The following is a 14725-nucleotide window of genomic DNA, read 5'->3' on the forward strand; positions in this document are numbered from 1 at the left end:
CTTCCGATGTGTCTCTGTCTACTACAATTAATGTTCTTATTATCTGTGATCCTCCTATTGTACATAATCAATCCATCGTCAAATTCTCCTCCTTCACTACCCTTTCATGTTTATAGTCGAAGACATCATTTCCAATAACCACCAAGTGACTCACTTCATGTGCCAACTATTTTGTTTCCTTTGACTCCGACAACTAAGTCTAATCTCCCAATTCCCTCCGTAAAGGTATATGTGCTATTCGTAATCCCTCTCTACATTATATATTTTTGAATTACCATATATTATCTTCACCATTCGTCTATTTCTTTTGTGCATCCCTAAATCTATCAATGATGTCTTAGCTCATTCTGGTTGAGGTCGAATCATGCTAGATGAACTAAGTTCTCGTTAGAATAGTGGAACTTGGGAGCTCGTCCTATTACCGTATGGAAAATTTGTTGTTGGTTGCATATGGGATTTTTCTATCAAAGTTGGTCTACTATTGATTGCCTCAAAGTTTGACTTGTTGCCAAAGGTTACACACAAATTTTTGGATTGGATTGTGGTGATACTTTTTCTCCAATACCAAAGATGACTTTTGTTAGTTTATTTCTAGCCATGACTGCTCTTCAACAATGACCGCTTTATTAATTGGATGTAAAAATTCTTTTCCTTAATGGAGATTTGCAGGAATAAATTTATATGGAGTAACCTCTCAGATTTGTTGCTTAAGGGGAGTCTTCTGAATTGATATGTCGTCTTTGCAAATCTTTATATTCCTAAAACAGTCTCCTAAGGCCTAATTTGGAAAATTTAATAGCGTTGTTCAACAATTTTGTATGACTCGAAGTGAGGCAGATCAATCAGTCTTTTACGGTCAAGTGTTGGTTGTGTCTATTTGATAGTATATGTTGATGACATTGTTCTTACAGACAATGACCATCATGGCATCTCCGAGATGAAACAACACATTTGCCATTATTTTCAAACCAAAGATCTTGGAAAACTCATATATTTCTTGGGTATTGAAGTAGCATAATCCAACTATGGTATTATTATATCTCAAAGGAAGTATGCATTGGATATTTTGGAGGAAAATGGGTTAGTGAATTCAAAATCTATTGACACACTCGTGGATCCTAATACCAAACTCCTACCAAATTCGGGGGAGCCTATTTCAGATCCTAAGCAATATAGAAGATTGGTTGGGAAATTAAATTACCATATAGTTACTTGTCATGACATTTCCTTTGGAGTTAGTGTGGTGAGTCAATTTCTCAATTCTCCATGTGAAGATCACTTGAATGCATTTATCCACATATTAAAGTACATTAAAGGATCTTCTGGAAAAGGTTTGTTATATGGTTCCAATAACCATACAAAAGTTGTTTGTTATTCAGATGCTGATTCGGCAAGATCTCCTTTTGATAGAAGATCTACTTTCGGGTATTGTGTCTCTATTGGTGGTAATTTGATTTCTTGGGAGAGCAAAAAACGAAGTGTTGTGGCAAGATTTAGTGCAGAAGCAAAATATAGAGCTATGACCTCAACCACTTGTGAACTTGTTTGACTTAAACAATTGCTTAGAGAGTTACAATTTGGAGATGTCACTCAAATGACACTTATATGTGACAATCAGGCGACTCTTCATAATAGTTCTAATTTTGTTTTTCATGAGAGAACCAAACACATTGAGATTGACTGACATTTCTTTCTAGAGAAGATTGTATCTAGAGACATCAAGACTGAGTTCGTTAACTCAAATGATAAGTTAGCAAATATTTTCACTAAATCTTTAAGGAGATCGAAAATTGATTATATTTGTAACAAACTTGATAATACGATTTGTATGCACCAACTTGAAGATTGTGTTTCATATTAATTAGGGAAATTAAGGAAACACAACCGCTATTGTTAATTAGGGAAACATAGACATTTGATATTGTTGTAAATCTTGTATTTATCATATTTATGTTTGGTTGTCATATATACTTGTATCATTATTCAATATAAATATATTACCCTATGTGTATTTTAGACTTGTGAGAAATAGAGAAGATTGGGAGAAAATATCCCTTGTGTGTTTAGCATACACATAGGGTAATTTATTTATATTGTAAGATATGGGTCAATGCCCTTAATACAAAATAGGCTGAGCCCAAATAACAGAAAACACACAACTTAACATCTAACAAGACTCAAGAGAAATTAACCCTATACCTAGTTTTCTCTATATTCAACATAATCACGCCGTCTTCTCAATAATTCTGAAGTCAGTTTTTTTTTTCTTGATAACTTTTTGGTCTATTTGTGATGTTGGTAATCCATTTTTTTTATATTATGGTTGTGTTCATGTCTTCTCTACAATTATGTGTTCATGGCTATTTCAAAGGATTTTTTTTGTATTGTCTCTAATTCTTGAGGATTGTTTATCCTCTTCTGGTTTTATTTTCACTTCTCTCCTTGTGTTACGTTATTCTTTTCTAAAGCATGTTCATAGATTTTAATAGAAAATTTACCTGCTAACCTTAAGAAATGTCTTTTGTTTCAGGATGTTTGAGAATCGTGGCCAACACATGATAGATAATGATTACACACCATGTTCAGCACTTGATATCTTTGTGAAGGACATGGTAAGATAGTATATTCTTCATTCTATTCAGCAGGGACACTTTATTTAAATATTGTACTGATATTACTTTAGTAATATCTACTATTGCTATGCTACTCATGTACAGGGAATTGTTACTCGTGAATCATCATCATGGAAAGTTCCACTTCAGCTATCAACTATTGCTCACCAACTATATCTGGCAGGTGCTGTATATTAATTTGAATCTTAATGATGTATACAGTCTAATGTTTCTCTTCAATTCAACTTGCTACTGCTGATTTTCATAGACAGAAGTAAAAAAAAGACTTGAAGTTGATCATTTCTTGGACAGAGGATGGTGCATGTAGGATCTTTTTGTTCATGATCTTATTTTTAAATGAACATATTATTACTTAAATTGATATCATGTTATCACAAGTAGTTGAACATTATGACAAATTAACTACCTCACAAATATTATTCGAATCCGGCCTCTATTTTGACGAGAAATCCCAACATTGATTGGATAAAGGTATGAGTATAACCAATTTGAAATCGTGTATGATTACGGGAATGAATTTGTATATAGCTGCCCTTTCATTGTTTTAAACTACTAAAACACTTCTAGTTTATTATGTAACCACTTACCCTTCTTTTACTACAAAATTTATCATTATCTCAATTGTTTCATTTTTACATCCACCATAGACCCTTTAGGTACTTTCTCTCTAATCACAACCTCATTTGAATTATTTTTCTTAGTGCATTTTCGTTCAAACAAATGTATTGCATTTTATGAAATTAAATTTTTTTTAAGGTACACAATTTATCATCTTTACTCCTTTTTATATTTTTATTTGTTATTTATTGTTTGTTACATGAGAATGTCTAATTATCAATTTTGAGAGTTCAATTATGTAAACTCGATAGTTTATTAGGTAACCTAACAAACTTATCTTGTCTTTTCTCTTTGGTTTTTAATTTTGTATCATTTAAAGAACTTTTCTTATGCTGCACAATTTTTTAGCCTCTCAACAATTCAACTAGTTCACTATTACCAAGTTTACTCAAATCTCCAATGTACTTTCCCTCTTAACATTTGAAAAAATAATAAATGTTGTGGTTGTCTTTAAATTTCAATTATGTGTAATTGTTTAATCCTTTATCATTACTTGACATTTATGCAATTGTTATGTGATACTTTATTTTAATATTTATATAATTATAATATTTTTTTCTTGAAATTTGAAATTGAAGAAAAAAATGTGTCATTTTGATAATCCTTGTAATATATGTTTTCTTTGTTGTGTTTTCTTTTTGTAAGAAAATTATTTATGTAATATTTGGAATAGTAAGGGAGCGATTGTAAGACACTTGGTATACTTGTTATCTGATGGGGATAGGGATGAAATTCAAATTTCATACCTAGACGAGGACGGGACAGGTATGAAATTTTACTTAGAAGTAAGTATGGTCAAACTGGTACTTGCCCGTTCCATCCCTGGTTTGGACTTTCTGCACATGGTGCATATCTTGAGTTGTCTGCACATTGTATTTTCTGATTTGTAAATACTAAATCACAAGGAGTGGGATACTAGTAAGTAATTTGAGTTGTTTGCAGGATATCTTGAGTTAAAATGCTCATGTTGTTAGGTACATATTAAAAATGCTAAAAGGGAGTTTGAGGGAACAATAGGAGAATTGCTTGCTCAAACTTATAATCTTACTGTACAGGTTCTTCTGCTGGCTGGGGACGGATTGATGATGCTGGTGTTGTCAAGGTATGAATAACTAATTTCAGTTCGTAGAACCTCTAGAGTTTCAGATTTTAGTTTTTTCTGATATCACAAAGTTCAATTAGAATGTAATGAACTCGCTGAAATAGCAATTTAGGGTAATTTAGGGTCTGCCATCTTCGGGCTTGACACAAAATCCACCAATTTGGGGCTGAAATTTAACTTGTTATTAGAAAATAGGTATGGCAAGGATGAGCTCTAGATAACTTGGTCCTTTAGGCTCTCAAACGTTACGAGTAAATTAAGCCCAGCTCAACTTCAAAATTTAGCTCAAGGATTGCCCAAGTCTTATTTTTTTTAGGAGTATTTTGACCATATTCCCAACTGATGTGGGCATCTTGATACTATGTCATGATCTAAATATTATTAGCTGGCAAATCAAGTATGATGTTTTACAGGTCTATTTCTACTGTATTGTTGATTTGGGATTTTTTGTAATATTGCTTCTTCATTAGGTAAAGGCACCCAGATGTTTTATGTATAACGTGCCCCCTCATACAAGATCTCATTCAACTTTTATTTTTCTATAACAAATTCAATTCTAGTTTTGCTTGTGTCTTTGTGTTTTTTCCATGGTGTATATCTGGTGGTTTTGAAAAAACATTTTTGAATGACAATAGATTTTAAACATATATGTAAGGAGGAAATCTTTCAATAATATCTCTCACTGTGCTTCCTTGGCCACACGTAAAGTAGGAACTTCTTTGGGTTTGAGCTTTACATATTTTCCAATCTAAAGCATTCCTGTGTATATGGTTGCTTGGTGACCACTTAGTTGGGCAACTCTCATTCTGTAATAAACCATTTTATCTGTTACCGTAATCTTTTGAAAAAATAAATCTTCTAAAATAAATAATAAATCCTTTTATCTTTTGTTTAAAATATCTATTTATCCTCGTTTGTTTATTTTCCTAATTATTATAATTTCTAGGACCTCACAAGTTGGGTTATCCAGTTATTTAGGCTCAGGTCTAGTTTGTAGCCCATGTTATTCCTCTGTATAAATAACTGAGAAATTCATTTTTATAAAATTGCATTTTCCTTTTTCTCAATTTCCTTGAATTCTTTTGTTACTGGATGATGAAAGATAGTGTTCCTTGTACTAGCTCTCTATTTTCCATGTAGCAGGCCTATCTATAGGAATGTGAAGCTATAGTTATCACCAAACATTAAACTGTACTAGGTTTAAGTTTCTGGTAGACAGATATCATGGTACTCTATGATAGTGTGTGAATTTGTTGGCACCTTTTTCCTCTCCTTTGCCTTTTTAACCTCCTTTCACCAATCATCAGCAGTGACAACTTCACTGTCATCAGTTATAATTTTGATCTCTTGCTCCAAACATTAAAATTCTGAAATTTCGAGATGATTTTGACTAGAAAATAAAAACAATTGAATAAACTCTTCTCCTTATCTTAAAAGACTGGAATCCTCTTTACATACAATCTACATTTGTTTAACAATGGCTGGAATAACCTGGGAGGCTTACCAACTTTTGCACAGGTTTACGAGATGCTAACTGGTGTAAGAGTTGAAGGAAAACTTCAGACACAAAGGAAAGACACTATGTTACGTTCTCTTCCACCAGAGTGGCCCCAAGATCATGTTCTTGATGTACAAACACTAAAAGAAAGCAATTCAAAGATTTTAGTTGTATTAGATGATGATCCGACAGGAACACAAACTGTTCATGATATTGAGGTATTAACAGAATGGTAAGTTTATTTCATTTTCTTAGCTATTTCTATTGTCTTGGCAGAATCAATGCGAAAGGTATCTCATACCATGCTACCTCAAACCAAACCACCAAACCACTGATTTTTCTTTCATATTGTGCCATTTTTAATCATTTATACAATTAATAATAATTTGTCATCATGAGATTGGGATTGAAAGCTAGATCTTCCTGAATAAAATCGCAAGTTGTTACTCAATTGGACATGTTTCACTGCAGGACTACTGAGTCACTGATTGAGCAGTTTGGGAAAAGTCCAAAATGCTTTTTCATTTTGACAAACTCCAGGTCACTTAGTTCCGACAAGGTAAACAGGAAAAATACTTTTAATTTTTTCTCTCTTCTGTAAGGATTCTACTAATAACCATGGGTGAAATATTGAACAACAGGAAAAATACTTTTATTTTTTTCTCTCTTCTGTAAGGATTCTACTAATAACCATGGGTGAAATATTGAACAACTCTATTCAAGTGTAAATAGGCAACAAGTGTACGAGAGATATTCTGTGTTAGGCCACCAGAACAATTTGTATCTAAATTGCTTTAGTGATACTATTTGTATTTGGCCACCACAACTGAATCAACCAAGCTCCACCACTTGTCATATTGTTGCCCAGGAAATGGAAAAGCTTGTCGTTGAAGTACAAAGAAAGAGTGTCATCACTGAAATGCAATATTTGAGCTGAATAAAGTTTTGAACTGAAATACATACGACACCTTAATTTTAAGCACCAGCCATAAATTAAAACAATCTGAAGCATGGGCCTTGTGTCCCAACCAGAGTTCAAGCTACTTGATAATTCAACATTCATCTATATCAAGTTTATAAGTTTACGATTGATCTGTGACAGGCCAGTGCACTGATAAAAGAGATTTGCAGAAATCTGGACACTGCAGCGAAATCATTTGACAGCATTGACTATTCCGTAGTTTTGAGGGGAGATTCAACTTTACGAGGTCATTTTCCAGAGGCAAGGGTTTTAGCCCAATAAGCATATTTCAATAAACAATATCTATACTCTTCAATTTTCTAAATCATACTAGGTTGTTGTGTACAGGAAGCAGATGCGGTTGTTTCAGTATTGGGTGAAATGGATGCATGGATAATTTGTCCCTTTTTCCTTCAAGGGGGTCGTTATACTATTGCAGACACACACTATGTTGATGATTCTGATATGTAAGTCTTGCCATTCATGATCTAGCTATAACGAATTATGAATGGATACAAAATTAGAGTCCTGAGTTTTAACTTTTTTCACTGCAGACTTGTTCCTGCAGGGGACACAGAGTTTGCCAAAGATGCTTCCTTTGGCTACAAATCTTCAAACCTGCGTGATGTAAAGCTTCTAATCCCTTTATTGACTCGGTCAATGCAATTTATATTTTGCTTGATTTGGATAAATTTAAATTTTGAGTTGCTTTTTATCCGATTATAGTGGGTAGAGGAGAAGACAAATGGTCGAATACTTGCTAGTAGTGTTGCATCTGTTTCTATCCAACTTTTGAGGAAAGGAGGACCAAATGCAGTTTGTCAGCATCTGTGCAGTTTGCAGAAGGTATACAGAATAAGGGATATAGTTCATGCATAGTAGTTTGTACACTTTCAACTTCTTAGAAGAGAACGTGTGGCCTACTTTGTCCAGTAAGAAATTACAAATACGAAGGTATATTCAGTCCACTTACTATGACTGTCTATTGTATTAAGCAGGGGACAATATGCATAGTTAATGCAGCTAGTGAACGAGACATGACTGTATTTGCACTTGGAATGATCAAGGCAAACCTTCCTTCTTTTCTTCCATGCCTTTTTGTCTTATTTTTTGTGTTTTATTACTGATCCAAATATTGTTGGACTATTTTTTCTTATTAACAGGCAGAATTGACAGGAAAACGTTTCTTGTGTCGCACTGCTGCTAGTTTTGTCTCTGCCCTTATGGGAATCATCTCTAAGCCTCCAATATTGCCAAGTGATCTAGGAATAGCTAATGAAAAGAATGGTGGTCTGATAGTTGTGGGGTCCTATGTTCCAAAAACAACAAAGCAGGTGATCAATGAGATTAAGATCCAAATCTAATCTAAAGCATATCCAATTTCTCATTTATGCTTATGCTTGCAAGTTGTAATCCACAGGTTGAAGAACTCAAACTACAGTGTGGTCAGTTCTTAAAAAGCATTGAGGTACTAAAATTCTAAGTCTATACCTCATTTTTCATTGTTAATTCTCTCATGGAGAGAATGGTGATGAATGTTTGTTTAGCAAAGGCATTTCATTCTTATGCATAACGCAATTTCTTTTTTGAAATTTCATTTGCCAATCTAATGTCAAGGGTTTCTTTGTACTAGGTATCAGTTGAAAAACTTGCAATGAGCCCTATTGAGGTGAGGGAGGAGGAAATCAGTAGAACAGCTGAATTAGCAGACGTATATCTTAAAGCTCATAAAGACACTTTAATAATGACCAGCCGAAATCTCATAACTGGAAGAAGTTTGTCTTTCTTCTTTTGCTTGTTTTTTCTTCTTCCCATCTCTTCATTAGTGTTGTAATATTGGGAACTGTTTGCTTTGAAGATCCATCTCTGAGATAGCTTACTTCTGCTTTCTTTTTACCTACCATTCAAAGCAAAGTGTAGTGTATTAAGTTGGAGAAATACAAGTTATGCCCCTCAATCTAATCTGTTTTCTTCAAATGTGCAGCTGCAGCTGAGAGTTTGGACATTAACTATAAAGTGAGTTCTGCTTTGGTGGAAATAGTGAAAAGAGTAACTACAAAACCTCGCTATATAATTGCAAAGGTACTCCATATTTTAAGGACACAGTGAACGCTCATTTTGATTTGGAAAACATGACATTTCCTTTGGGCTGATCAATATTGCTTATATTGCCAACATGTTTTTGGGCTGATCATCCAGGCACACTTTGTATTATGATCATGTTATTAGCTATGATTTATCACGAAGTTAATTGACATGAGAAATGTATTGTTAAGGTATTGTTCATTAAAACATTTTAGAGGTACAGAAGTACAAGTGGTCACTTAGGTTTCATGCTCAAGAAAGCAAGAAATAGGTTCAAAAACATTTTTTTTGTTTAATTTACTACAACAGATTTTGAGGTAATATTTTAAAAAAACTTCATTGCAATTATCTTTACTGTTTCACAAGTAAAATAATAAAATTCCGTGCTCGTTTGGTGTTTAATTATAATCATACCTGACAAACGTAGCACCTTCAGGGTGGTATTACGTCTTCAGACCTCGCTACGAAAGCCCTTGGTGCAAGATGTGCGAAGATAGTTGGACAAGCACTTGCTGGTATTCCCTTGTGGCTATTAGGCCCTGAAAGTAGACATCCTGGAATTCCTTACATTGTCTTCCCTGGTAAATTTTGTAATTTAACTCTTTTTCTCTTCTTAATTACAGTTTCGGACTAAATCTTAGTATCTGGTGCAGTAAAATATATATTCCTATATTTTTTGATATATTTCATCTTATCAAAAGATAATTCGCTTCTGGTAGGTAATGTTGGTAACAGCACAGCATTGGCAGAAGTTGTGAAGTCATGGACTTACCCAATCATTTTTACATCAACGAAAGAAATTCTTAATGTAAGGATAATTTTGTTCATGGCTTTACAAATTTGAACTGATTCTCTTTTAATATTGTTTAGTTTTTGGTATAAAGAATGCAGAAAAGGGTGGTTATGCTGTTGGAGCATTTAATGTCTACAATTTGGAAGGAGTTGAAGCTGTTGTTTCTGCTGCAGAGGAAGAACAGAGTCCTGCTATATTACAGGTCTGGAACAATTAGTTCAAAATCAAAATATTGATTTGTTTGAATCCCTTTTCTTTATTGTGAACATACATAATATGATAGCATAAAAACGAGGGGGGAAAAAGTAGTACTTGTCAGAATATGTGAATTTATTACACAATTAATATAGCAATTATGTGTAATCCTGCAATTATGTGTAATCCCTAAAATTAAGGAATTAGGATTAGTAATTATTGGGCAGATTTCCTTTTATTAAGATCAGGTATTATTGGGTAGATATCTCCTGATTTAGAGTTTATTTCAGGTGATTTTTTACCTTAATTAGACAATAGTTTGTTTCTTTTTAAACACCTATGTATTGTTTCAAAAGTATGAATGAGAGAATAATTAATTCCAGCATCCTACTACTGTTTTTGCAACAGTACTGAGATAGAAAAGCTAAATATCAAGAGTTCCAACTTCTAACCCTGTTGATGAGATTGGTGTAAAATCATAATCTTAGAATACTCCTCTAACTAGGGTTTCATACGCTCTAAAGGAAAAGGAAATTTTTAGTATTCTATAATGAGGAGGGATAAATTATTCCAACTTTAAAAGAACCACACCCTTCATTTTCTTGTACTCAACAGTAATAGACGAGTTACCCGTTAAAACTATTAGATTACATGAAAATGAAAAATGAAAATGGAGTGTAACTCTTTTTAAAGTTACTATTGAAGTAACTTGATCTCTTCTCTTTATGATTGCTCAAAAAGATTTGAACAAGGCACCTTAAGGGTATTTGTAATAAAATCCCTTATAAATCCTAATTAAATACAAAATCCTAGATACATTCTAATTCAAGATTAAAAAAAAAAGAAGCTATGCAATCAAATATTATTTCCCTAAATTATGAAATCCTATTTGTATCAAATTAAATTAGAAATCTGAACATGATAATTTTTCTTCTAAGAAGGTTTACCGTATAAAGTCAACGTAACGAACAGTTTCTTGAATAAGAGAAAATGTGAATTTTACTCCTTAAACATGCTTCTTCGTTTTGCACCAAAGAACCTACCAGTATGACAAACCTAGCTGCTAGTGTTTGTTGTGGGATCTGGGTCTAGAGGGATTGCTTCTGTTCTATTTTCCTTACAATTTATCTTCTGCTTGCTGAGCACTAGCGACCGAAAGGCTCTTCAAATAAAGATAGTGAAAGACATCTCTGTAATGTTGCTGGGAAATCACATGATATGCTGTTTTAAGCATTATGTTTTTTCACAACTTTCGCTTGAATCTCTGGCCAATGCTTAGATTCTACACAGATAGTGTTTTTTAGAGTATCTTTTCTCTTTATGTTGGCTGTTTTTCTTATTTTTCTATCGTGATGTCTTTTTATCCTATAAATTTACACGATTACAAAAAAATTGAAAGAACACTTCTTTATCCTTGTGGAATTCATTTTGTCAGCCTTTCATTGTATAACACGTCCAATCTCCAAGATCCCACCAGTTTGAGAAAATAGTGGAAACCTAAACAAAATTCCTTTATTCATATTTTCTTATTTCATTAAGAGTTTTGGATTATTTGTGGAGTAACGATGCTTCATTGTGTTCTTGATTAATTGTTTCATATTAATTCCCTGCATATGTGCATCATATTAAATGAATGACCTTTTGAATCACCCACAATTCTATTATATTGTATAAAAAAATTGCTTCCTCTAAAATTCTTCTGAACTATCTTTACAATTTTCAGATCCATCCAGGGGCCTTGAAGCAAGGAGGAATTCCCTTGGTTGCTTGTTGCATTTCTGCTGCAAAGCAAGCGAGTGTAAGTGGCCTTATTTTATTTGAATGTAATGGAGGTCTACAGAAAACAAACGTTATGGTTAATCTAAGAAGCTTGGAACAAGATTTCGATAAGAAAGTTAAGCTAGAAAATGAAATAAACGAATTTTGATGTCGAAAACTTTAAAATTTGAATATGTATAGTTTGTGACTGTGCTTACTATGTTGAGGATTAATCAAAAGAAACCAGTATCAATTAATAAAGTAATGAGGGTGTTGTTTTGGAGCAAACCCTTGCTATTATAATTACATTTATTACGTGTTTTAGGTAAAAGGAAAAAAGTCGTTTTTAAAGGATTTTTTAGTGACCCCGAGAGTAGAATGTATTCCCCTGTCTATTTTATTGTTTTTTTAAGGTGTGAACAGACACCACTTAAACATGTTCCTATGTCTTACTAAGTATCCGATAAAGTTACAAACTCAACATGTGTGGGTGGGGAGAACGCAGAGACCTGTATTTAGGTTTAGTAACCAACTAACCATTAGTTTAAGTGTCTTTAAATTTCACTGTTATTCATGTTCAAATATGACAGGTTCCAATTACTGTTCACTTTGATCATGGAACTTCAAAGCAGGATCTTGTGGAAGCTCTTGATCTGGTAGTGTGAACTTTTACTTGCTTTGCATGACAATCTTACTTACAGAACCATTTCAATCTCAAAGATTATCCAGCATCTATTTGTGGTTAGTTATTTCTCAGTTATCTCAACCGCTATGTGAATGTAATGATTCCAGGGATTCAGTTCCATTATGGTTGATGGTTCACATCTTTCTTTCAACGAAAATGCTGCATACACAAAATTTATAACATTACTGGCGCACTCAAAAAATATGCTGGTGGAAGCTGAGCTAGGAAGATTGTCAGGGACAGAAGATGATTTGACTGTAGAAGAGTTTGAAGCCAGACTAACCGATGTGAATATGGTTGCTACCTATCCTCTAGGCTACTCAAAATGTTCTCATGCTTTGCTTAATTCCTTTGCGCTTGTTGCATTAATTTCAGGCATCAAAATTCATAGATGAGACCGGAATAGATGCTTTGGCAGTGTGTATTGGTAATGTGCATGGGAAGTACCCTGCAAGTGGTCCAAATCTCAGACTTGATCTGCTCAAGGTGATAATACATTTCTGTTTTGTATTGTTTATGCTTTTATTGGTAAATTCTTCCCCAAAAAGAATTAAAGTGAAAAGTCCAGAACATTGCAGATCTCCCATGTGATGAATTTTAGTAAAATTGCAAAAACCAGACTTCTAAGCTGATACTTCCATGACCAAGACTGGGTGACCTATAACTATTTTGAGAATACGTCTTTTGCATGGTCTTTTCAATATTCTTCAGCAGTAGTTTCCGTAGTTAAGATAAAATTTACAGATATTTGAGGACAACCTTATGTGTTTCCACATCTGAATTGGATATTTCAGGGTGGGGAATGCGTCAAGTTTCCAAATGGATAATAATTTAATTTAACCCACACTTGAGGTTTTCATTTAAATTGTGTAATTTTGACATTGTACCATTTTCAGGAGCTGCATGCTTTGAGCCTGAAGAAAGGAGTTTATCTGGTGCTTCATGGTGCGTCTGGTTTGAGCAAAGAACTTGTTAAGGTACAGTTACATAAACAACAGATTTTGGAAGTTGTCTTTAAGTTTTGGTCCGTGAAAGTAAAACGTACATTTTATTAGGGTTGAGTTCACGGTACAGTTGTAACATGCATCTCAAAATTTCTAAGTTATCCTTTACGTATCCAATTTCTGGTCCCTAGATTGAAGTCTTGTAGTTTGCACTTTATATTGATAACATTATAAGAGCTTTACGATTTTTGACACAGGAGTGCATAAATCTTGGTGTTAGAAAGTTCAATGTGAACACCGAAGTAAGGAAAGCATACATGGACTCCCTGATTAACCCCAAGAACGATCTAGTTCATGTCATGGCTTCTGCTAAGGAAGCCATGAAAGCTGTGGTTGCAGAAAAGATGCATCTCTTTGGTTCAGCTGGAAAGGCGTAATTTCTTCAAATTTACTTGCTAGGACTATTGGTGACTCTCAACTTCATATTATTTTTCTATAATGTTGTCTTGTTTGTAGTAAGGAATCGTTGTATCATTTCATTCAGTTCAATAAATGCTTTCTAATTCTCTTATACCTACGCAACTTGTCTTTGAATGCTTAGGCTTATACTAATAACCGACGGTGATTATTTAAGTGATATTACTTTTAAATCAATTTAAACATATGCATTCTTCATCTATGGTATGTGTGGCAAAAAGGTCGAGAAAAACAATAAAATGTATGAAAAAAAAGGTCATTTTGTAAGATTTTTATTTTACAACCATTTTATACATTGTATTTCAAAATTAAATATTTGGTCGTATTATTTTTCTTACTGATGAAACTTTTTCATATTTCTTTCTAAACTTATATTTTTTTCAGGTTATAATTTTTCCCCATTTTACATTAATAGCATGACATTAATAATAATAATTCTTATGTTAACATTATACTTTTCGCTAACAAAATACTATATTAACATTATCTTTTAGGAACAAAACCCACAATAATATGATCTCTGTATCAAAAAATTAATTTTGTAACGGAGGGTGGACTGGACTTAAAATGAAATATTTAAAATTTTCAGGAATTATTAAAGAAAGTTAGAGACAAAAGATATAAATTAACTAACTTAAAGACTTAAATCTATAAAAAAAACATTTATCTCGTATATTTCAATTGATTTTAAATTCTAGTTTTAAGATAATTAAGATATTTTTAAAACGCATAGTAATTTAAATAATAATAATAACGATATTTGACTATCTACTATTATTACTATTAAAATTGAATAATCAATGAAATATAAATGCATATAACATTGAGTATCATTTTATTTGCTAAATTAATTGTTTTCATATATTTGTGTAATTTATTCAATTTGATACTATATTATTGAAAGGTTTATTTAAATTAAATCCTTTAATTTTTAAATCAAAATCAATTTAGAAGTTACAAACAAAACATCGTGAGA

At 32.9% G+C, this 14725-nt stretch overlaps 1 protein-coding gene across 3 annotated transcripts in view; it reads left to right on the forward strand.

Moving 5' to 3' along the window:
* The window catches only part of LOC124827690 (ketose-bisphosphate aldolase class-II family protein), a 28410-nt gene extending 14565 nt beyond the window's left edge, over positions 1-13845 (forward strand). For all 3 annotated transcript variants that reach the window (XM_088112463.1, XM_088112464.1, XM_047300803.2), the window contains 23 exons: positions 2531-2612; positions 2718-2796; positions 4307-4353; positions 5872-6083; positions 6323-6410; positions 6954-7073; positions 7161-7279; positions 7367-7439; positions 7539-7658; positions 7811-7879; positions 7976-8146; positions 8233-8280; positions 8446-8587; positions 8797-8894; positions 9334-9478; positions 9617-9705; positions 9782-9892; positions 11609-11683; positions 12234-12299; positions 12436-12624; positions 12704-12814; positions 13225-13305; positions 13530-13845. In XM_088112463.1, coding sequence (XP_087968589.1) covers positions 2531-2612; positions 2718-2796; positions 4307-4353; positions 5872-6083; positions 6323-6410; positions 6954-7073; positions 7161-7279; positions 7367-7439; positions 7539-7658; positions 7811-7879; positions 7976-8146; positions 8233-8280; positions 8446-8587; positions 8797-8894; positions 9334-9478; positions 9617-9705; positions 9782-9892; positions 11609-11683; positions 12234-12299; positions 12436-12624; positions 12704-12814; positions 13225-13305; positions 13530-13709 — 2515 coding nt within the window. In that variant the 3' untranslated portion in view covers positions 13710-13845. The remainder of the gene's footprint in view (positions 1-2530; positions 2613-2717; positions 2797-4306; positions 4354-5871; positions 6084-6322; positions 6411-6953; positions 7074-7160; positions 7280-7366; positions 7440-7538; positions 7659-7810; positions 7880-7975; positions 8147-8232; positions 8281-8445; positions 8588-8796; positions 8895-9333; positions 9479-9616; positions 9706-9781; positions 9893-11608; positions 11684-12233; positions 12300-12435; positions 12625-12703; positions 12815-13224; positions 13306-13529) is intronic.
* The last annotated feature ends 880 nt before the right edge of the window (positions 13846-14725 follow it).

The sequence above is a fragment of the Vigna umbellata genome, chromosome 4, assembly GCF_029865625.1.
Source record: "Vigna umbellata cultivar VRB3 chromosome 4, Vumbellata_1.0, whole genome shotgun sequence".
NCBI classification, from domain to species: Eukaryota; Viridiplantae; Streptophyta; class Magnoliopsida; order Fabales; family Fabaceae; genus Vigna; species Vigna umbellata.